At 44.9% G+C, this 8,706-nt stretch overlaps 1 protein-coding gene across 2 annotated transcripts in view; it reads right to left on the bottom strand.

Moving 5' to 3' along the window:
* The window catches only part of YBX1 (Y-box binding protein 1), a 30,413-nt gene extending 26,559 nt beyond the window's left edge, over positions 1 to 3,854 (bottom strand). The window contains exons 1-2 of one of the 2 annotated variants that reach the window (XM_049878989.1): positions 3,518 to 3,854; positions 2,751 to 2,814 (exon numbers count right to left, since the gene is read on the bottom strand). In XM_049878989.1, coding sequence (XP_049734946.1) covers positions 2,751 to 2,814; positions 3,518 to 3,683 — 230 coding nt within the window. In that variant the 5' untranslated portion in view covers positions 3,684 to 3,854. The remainder of the gene's footprint in view (positions 1 to 2,750; positions 2,815 to 3,517) is intronic. The other variant, XM_049878990.1, reaches the window with a different exon arrangement.
* Positions 3,855 to 8,706: the final 4,852 nt, after the last annotated feature.

The following is an 8,706-nucleotide window of genomic DNA, read 5'->3' as shown; positions in this document are numbered from 1 at the left end:
ATCTTCATGATCATTGGTATGTTTGAGTCCATCGTTGCGGCTATTGTGCCAATCCACCTCAGGGAGCCTCTCTCCCTTGTTTTTGTTGGCTATTTTATCAAACAGGATGTCCTTTTCTAGCAAGGTGTCCAAAGTAAATGAGTTAAGTCTTGCCACCCTCATTTCTAAGGAACAGTCTGATTGTACTTCTTCTAAGGCTGATTTTTTCCCTCCTCTAGCAGTCCATGGTAGAGTCACTACAGTTCGAATGTCATCGATTCCTCTGTCTTCCTTTTTCATTATTCAGCTTTCACATACGTGAGGCTATTGAAAAGACTTCACAAGATATGATAGGCTATTGTTGATGTGCACATTAGACACGACCAATTTGCAGCCTTTTCTGTAGATTGCAGTTTGAGTGCATTTAAAATTGTAGCATGTGACCTGTTTTGCTGCAGTTTATTAAATGGAAACAGGTTATGACTAAGTAAACAATTGATATTCAAAATATATACATAAACATTTATTCCGTAAGATACCATTCTTTGAATACCTGTTGGGCTAGTTACCAAACACAAAGTCACTGAGTTGATTCTGACTCATAGAGACCCTATATGACTGAGTAGAACCACCCCATAGGATTTCCAAAGCGGTAAATCTTTACAGAAGCAGACTGCCACACCATCCTCCTGCAGAGTAGGCTGGTGGGTTCGAACCGCTGACCTTTTGGTTAGCAGCTGAGCACTTAACCACTGCACAACCGGAGTTCCCTGGCCATCTTCCAAGGCAAATTAAATGCAAGTTGGCTTTTGAAGATCCTGTTTGGACTGTCCTAACCTTGACAACTTTGTCATATTAACTTGTTAAATGTGCATTGTTTCTGAATTGGTTGTTAATGATTCAAATCTGACTTCAATTAAATACAGGAAAGGTCTGTCTTAAAAAAACATGTCTTAAATATAGTTTTGGAAGATGCCAGTTGGTTCAATGTGTGATTCATATAATACGATGGCCTAGCTCTCCTGATGTGTGTGTGTGTGTGTGACAGACAAACATGTGCTGCAGTGTCTGGGATGACTGCTGTGACTCTGGTTTCAACCTTGCAATTCTATATTCATCACTTAAGATTAAGATAGTCCAAAGGAAGTATCATCAAAAGCCAGCTTACACTTAACTTGCTCTGGAGGATGCCAAATTGATTACTAACCCAACAGATATTTCCAAAGAATGGCATCATATGGAATAAATATTTACATGTAAATAACTACCCTATTATCTTGGACATGAATTGTTTAAGATACCATAACCTGTGTCCATTTAACAAACCACAGCAAAACAGAAGACACCTACCACAACTTTAAAAGCACACAAAAACTACAATCTAACCACAGAAAAGGTGGCAAATTAAAATTCACTTCTAATGCCTACATCATTATATTGGGTTTAAGGATTGAAACTCTGAATGAAGAATTCAGAAATTTGAATTATTTAACACCCTCTTGAGGTAAGAATGCTTAAATTTGAAAGCAATTGGTTTAAGAGTTAGGCTAGTAAGGAAAATCAAAAGTAAGATGTAAATACTGAAACACTAATAAACTCAGAAAGATCAGTCAGCTAAAAAACCATACATAAAAAAAGATATATATATAAACACCAAAAAATTCCCTTCCTTTCTCACTAGTAACTCACATAGAAAAACTGATGAGAAAATGTAGCTTTTAGCCTGTCAGGAGGACAGACAATTTAAGAACAAATGGAAACTTTCTGAAGACTTTGAAAGAATCAAAATACTTCCCCACAATTGCAAATGTGGAAAACAAACCACCAAATGCTTATAATCTCTTTTGCTTTAAGTATTTCTTCAATATTTTACAGCTGATTATATGAAGTTTTTCATTAGTCAATTGTCTTTCTGTTTGATTTTGCCCATTTGGTTTCCTGCAGTACATTCATTGTCCATTTCACCTTCTATATTACTTAGATTTTCAACAGCTAGCTGTTTAACGCCTTTTAGAACAGAGCTGTAAGAAAGAAAATGCTAAACTGATGTAAAGTATCATACCTGCAAGGCCAAGAATCCTATTAACATACATTGTGCGCTATATACTATATACCCATGTAACTGCACTACTAGCCTTGGCAGCCATCTTGAAAAGGATGCCCAGCTCACAAGGGAGATCCATGGAGAGCACTGTGAGTGAACTGCATGTTGGCATCACTATTGCTACAAACAATTTAAAGATAAATCTTACAGAAATGGTTTGTAGCTTCACGAACTTTTATATACAAGATCAGCGTTTTAATTTACCATTGATTAAAGCCACTATAGTAAACTACAACCGAAGCTTTAACAAATTTTATCCGAGGTATTCTAAAGACAGCTTATATTGAAACGTTAAACAAAGGCAGTGTAACCTTACAAGAAAATGACAAAAAATCTCATATACTTGACACATTACCTCACTTTGCCATAACTGTTCAGGTATAGCTCATCTATTCATCTCGCTTCTTAAGTCGCTTCACACTATAATGAAGCCTTTGAAGGCAACTTTAGATTAGTATTTAGTGTTCAGGTGCAAAACAAAGAAAAACTCTCGATCCACTAATCCCTTCAGTCATCGAGAAAAACAAAAATCACACTAACAATACACTAGATCAGTAGCCCTTCAGAACATGCTAGACATGCTCAAAACAATCCCAAGCCACGCAAAGCCTAAAGACTGAGAAAACATGCGAGAGGTAGAACTGAGTCTTTACGAGGGTCATCTCACCTGTTGATGAAACCATATCCGTTTCTTACATTGAACCATTTTACTGTTCCCAAAACCTTCGTTGCTGGGGGGGAAAAGGAAAAACCCACGATTACCAAATAGTCTTTTTAAAAACAGCCACGCTTCAGCATCCGGTCCCTCACATGCTTCCCAGCAGCCCGGGCGAGGCCACCTGACAGCCTTTTCTCTTCCAAGTCTGTTTCCTGGGCCGCGCTTCCCGCACAATGACGCGTTAACGGTACACGTGGGTGAATTCGAAGCCATGAGGCGCCCCAGGGACAGGCTTGGGGCGCGAACCCAAAATGGGTGTGCGCGAGGACAGCGCGAGCGGGCGCGGCTGCAGGGCGGAGAGCACGTGAGGGAAGGGGAAGCCGCTCGGGCCCACTGCGGCCTGCGTAGGCGGCGCGGCACGCCGCGCCCTCAGGGTACACGCGGAAGGGAGCTGGGCGGGGGAGACGGGAACAACGGCGTGCGGCCCGGAGCTCACGAGGCAGGCGGGCGGGGACGGGACCCCACCACACACGCGGTCGTCGACGCGCAGCCAGCCGGGGGCGGGGGGGAACGGGAGGAGCGCGCGGCGGCGACGCGCGGGGTCCACAAGGGGCGCGGGAGGCAGCGCGCACGCCTGCCGGGCACGCGGGCCAGCTCCCGTGAGTGCACAAGTGGGGGCATGGGGGAGGGGCAGCCGCGCGCTCGCCTCGCTTCGGGTAACGGTTCCGCTGCCAGGCTTCCCCACGGCCCCACCCTCGTCCCCGTCCGGCCCTCACCGATGACCTTCTTGTCCCCGCCGGCAGGCGCCGCCGATGTGAGGCCGCCCGGGCCGCCGCTCCCTGCGCCGCTGCCCGTAGTGCCGGGCTTGGTGTCAGCAGCGCTGAGGGCGGGGGTGGCGGGGGGGGCGGCGGGCGGCTGCTGGGTCTCGGCCTCGCTGCTCATGGTTGCGGTGATGGTGACTGGGGCCGGCTGCGGCAGCTGCGGCTCCTCCCGGGGTGAGATGGTAACTAGGCCGGCGGCGGCGGTGGGGCTGCTCAGGGCTCTCTGGGGTCCGCTCTCCGCTCCCGCTACCGATCGAACTAGCGAGAATGGCGGGACAGGCGGGATAAGCCCTGATATCGACCCGCCCTAAACGCCGCTCACTGGCTAACCCTGTTGTCAATCCCACCACCTGACCCGGATTCCTGACTCCTATTGGCTATGACTTTATCACTGTTTCGCTCTTATTGGCTCTTCGGCGTCTAATTCGGCCGACCTACAACCGTTCCTGCCTCCGCCGCAGCCATAGAGACCGGAACTAGAATTAGCGTCGCCACGAGAACCATAGAGTACCTGAGAGCGGATAGAGAAAACTTGGTTTTCACGAGGCTGCATCCTGGAAGAGCGGGCCCCACGTCCAGGGTAGTGCATCGGCCAAAGAAAAGGCATGGCCGAGCACTTGGGCCAGGATTACCCCGCCTGACCCAGGGCCTAGGAACCGAGCCTGACACCTTAGCCCCTTGTGGAGAGAAGGCCTCCCTCATTTCCTATTCCAAAAACGGCCCTTGTGACCGCGGACTATTATCGGTGGGATAGCGCTGTCTTTTTTTTTGTTTTTTGGTAATGGCCGTGTACTCGTCACAGCCGAAGGTTTCTGAACAGACCTTAAACGTACGTGTTAGAGGAGGGTCGGATTTTGGCGAAGCAGTCACCTTGGGGGCACAATGTGGGATCTCAGACCGACCCTGCTCAGCATATTTAGGGCGGAGGGCGGGGGGTCGAGAGTATACTCCGTGGGGACCTGCCTTCGGATCCATTTTAACAGGCACTTAAGGAATGATGTTAAGTATTCGCGTTTTCTCGCATTGGCCACAAATCAGATTTAATCTGTTTATTAAGCAAACTAAGCATTTTTTTTGCATTTTATCCGTACAATTATGTGAAATAGGGATTAGTATTCACGTTTCACAAACCCTGAAGTTGAGGCGAGACCAATTTTTTTTTTTTTTTTCTTTTAAGTCCACCTTAATTTCGTCCTTTAAGCGCCTACTATCTGCTGAGGAAGTCAGTTTCTGTCTTCTGGAATTCAGCCTAGGGATGGAGGCAGAAATTAAAACACCCAGTTCCACTCCAGAGCTGTGAAAGCACAAAGCATTTTGGGAGTGGAGGTGGGAAAAGGAAGGTGGAATGCTGCCTTTCCAGGCACAGAGAGGTTTATACAAAGGTCCAGAGGCAAGACGAGATGGAATCTCCTGGAAAATGCAAATAAAGTAGTTCTAGACGAGGATAAAGACATAGGGTCCTAGAAGTAGGCGGGATCAAATTAGGAATACGTGATGTGAAATTTATCACAACGGCAATAATGAGAAAGGTAATTTTAGAATTGTAAATTAAGGAGTGGCATGGTCTTTTTTTAAATGGCTGCTGAGTGGAGAATGCTTTGTAGAGGGGCAAGAATTGAAGTAGGGAAACAGGAGTCTTAGCGCAGTAGTCCTTACCCTTATCAGTATCATCTAGGCCTGTCAATCCCACCTCTTACAGGCCTCCCAGATCAGTCCTAAAAATCTCTAAATGTCAGCCCAGGGTCTCATTCCTACTCCTTCTCAGTCTAGGCCATCACCTATTGCTCAGAGCAGGAGTAGGCTTTTTTTTTTCCCCTAGAAGGACCAGATAGTAAATATTTTAAGCTTTGCGGGCCTTATGGATCTGTGCCAACTACTCAACTCTGCCTTTATAGCCTGAAAGCAGTCATAGACTGTAAAAAAGTGCACCTGTGTTCCAATGAACTTCATTTATGGACACTTGGCAATTTTAATTTCATACAGTTTTTGCATGTCACAAACTATTCTTTTGGTTTTGTTTCGACTATTTAAAAATATGAAAACCATTCTTAGCTCATGAAAAAAAGCTCATGAGCCACAATTAAATGGAGTGCAACCTGGGCTGCCAGCCACAGTTTGCTGACCCCTGGCTTAGAGCAAGGCTGTGGGCTAATGGTGTCTCTCTTTATGCTAATATTCCCCACCACAACTGCCAGAATGCTTTTTTTGAAAACACCTAATCTGATTATGACACTGTTTCATTTCAAATCCTCTAGTTACTACCATCACCTTTAGGATAGTCCAAATTCCTTAGTGTGGCTTACAAGACTCTATATAACTTCTCTAAACTCTTATTAGCTTCCCAGTCTTTTTTTATATAGCCATTGCCTCCTTTGGGCTGTTATACACTATTCCCTTCTGCCTACAACACTATTCTTTTCCTTTCTTCCCCTTTGTCTGGTTAATTCTTCACCCTTTGGGTCTTGGCTCAGATGCTATTCAGGCGTCCCTCCCATGTAATCTACAGCATTCTGTACTTATCCTAATACTATATTGCTCTAATTCTTTCCCACCAGGCTGAGTTCCTTGAGCACCTAGCAAAGTGCCTGACACATAATACCTTAAGAAAATTGGAGAAGGCACTGGCGGCAGAAGGGTCATGTGGGCAGCTACACTAGTAATTCAGGGAAAAAATGGGGCTTGCAGCAACAATGCACATGGAGAGAAGTAGGTAGGTGGATTCCACAGGTGCTATTCATCTGTTCCAGCTCCAGGTGACTTCTGGCTGTTAAAAAATATCTTTCCTCAAAAGGCAGTTAGTTCTGCTGACACTGAGGACATTTGAAAACATCTTAAAGGCTCAAAAGCTTTTTCCCAAAGTAGAGTTCCAAAGCACTAAACAATGGCAGCAGCACTGCTGAGAAAAAGGGAGCAATCTCCCTGTGTAACTGCTTTGGATGGTTTAGCAAGCTGAAATATAAATTCTGTAACATTTGTCTTTTAAAATGTTACTTAAAAGTATTTCTTACTCATCCAAGTACTTCACTCAGCTGTCCATGTTCAGCTTCTCAAATGTGTAAAGGAGCAGTTTAAGAAAGAAATTAGTTTCCTTGTAGCCACCTCTCTACTACTGCAGAGATGCTACTGAAGCACTGGAAGGTAAATGTAATTCACATGGAAATTCTCCTGATCCGAAGTGGGAGTTCCCTGTGCCATTCTGAGAGCTCACCCACACTGCCTAGCTGTCCACAGTGACTACAGTACAGGTGACCACAGAACAGACAACCCCAGTGCCTAGCTTTAAGTGGATGTGAGGAGCAAGGGGATTCATCCCAAGAATCACCTTTGCAAAATAACTTTTGCCTCGTTCCCCATCTCTAACAGACTCTGGCCTAAGAAACAGTTGTCTTTTCTTAGAAAGCCTTCCTCACCCTCATCTCCTAATTCCAACCAATCTGTCAATACTTACCTCAAATGTCACCTCCTCCCAGAAGTCTTCTTTCTTCAACCTCTTCCTCTCAACCCATCTCTCCACTTTGCTCCCACTGCATTCTGTACATACCAGTATCATTCACTTGTTCACGCAAATATATTTACTGAGTACCTACTAAGTACCAAAGGAACCCTGGTGGCAGTGGTTAAGGGCTCAGCTGCTAACCGAAAAATCAGCGGCTTGAACCCACCAGCTGCTCTGCAGGAGAAAGATGTGACAGTCAGCTTCTGTAAAGATTACAGCCTTAGAAACCCTATGGGGTAGTTGTACTTGTCTTATAGGGTTGCTAAGTGTAGGAATCAACTTGACGGCAGTGGGTTTACTAGGTACCAGATATTTACCTCTTCTAAATAAAACAGTTTTCCACTCTCATAAGAACTCACATTCTAACACCGCCTTGAACTGAAACTGTGCCTATCTCCTGTCACAAGCATGGATCACATTTTATTCACCTTTGCAGCTCCAGTGTCCAGGACATAGAATGCAGGTAACAGGTATAACAACTGAACAGCCCATCACAAGAATGTCAGCTCAGGAACACAGCTGCTCATTCATCATCTTAGTTATGTTGTTAGTTACCGTCAAGTCAATTTGGATTCACGGCAACCCCATGTGTGCAGAGTAGAACTGCTCTATAGGGTTTTTAAGGCTCTGACCTTTCAGAAGCTGATTGTCAGGCCTGTCTTCTAAGGTGCCCATAGGTGGGTTTGAACCACTAACCTTTTGGCTAGTAGTCAAGGGTTTCACAGTTTGCACCATCCAAGGATTATAGAGTTGCAAATGTCTACACTGTAGGACCCCTGTCCCCCAATACACTGAAATGATACTTCAAACTAAGTTCTGTTCTATCATAGAATTCCCTTCTCTGTTGGTGCTGCAGTATCCTGCTGCCAGTAGTTATGAGGCATACTTGTCTATGAGACAGGAGAAGAAAGTATGACCTGGAAAACATAGAAAATACCTTCTGAAAAAGAACACCAGGGAACTTTCTTCTCTGCCTCTTGAACATTATACTCAGTGGCATTTTTTTATGTTGGGGTATCTCCTTTCAAAACTAACCTGTTGTTTACAAGGAAACTTCATACTCATCCTCTTGTTCGATCTTTTCAACAATGCTGTGAGGTAGATTGGGAGTCCCTGGGTGATGCACATGGTTAATGTGCTTGGCTGCTAACTGAAAGGTTGAAGATTTGAGTCTACCCAGAGGCACTTCGGAAGAAAGGCCTGGCGATCTACTTCCAAAAAGTCACTTACTGAAATCCCTACAGTTCTCCTCTGACACCCATGGTGTCGCCATGAGTCAGAGTGGACTTGACAGTAACAGGTTTTATGTGGTAGACTGGTATTCGTATTCTCATTTTACAGACAAGGAAACTGGGTCTCCAAAAAAAAAGGGGGGGGGGGTAGTGAATTTCTTAAGACCTCAACTGTTTCAAAAATGACCCCAATTCCAAACTGAGATTTTTGACTAAATTATTCCTATCACACCATGATCAAGACACACTGTATCAAATGGCCTTCCATCCAAGAACACTTCCAGTTAGTGGCTTTTTTCTCTGCTGGCTCCTAAACAAATCATATTGAACCTACTGGAAACATCCAAGGACGTTTCCTTGGAATAAATGTTGCTATAAGGCCCTCAGGCTTTGCCGCCCTCTCCCTAAGAGAGAAT

The sequence above is a fragment of the Elephas maximus genome, chromosome 3 (genome assembly GCF_024166365.1).
Source record: "Elephas maximus indicus isolate mEleMax1 chromosome 3, mEleMax1 primary haplotype, whole genome shotgun sequence".
Lineage (NCBI taxonomy): Eukaryota > Metazoa > Chordata > Mammalia > Proboscidea > Elephantidae > Elephas > Elephas maximus.
This window is presented reverse-complemented; position numbering and strand designations above follow the sequence as displayed.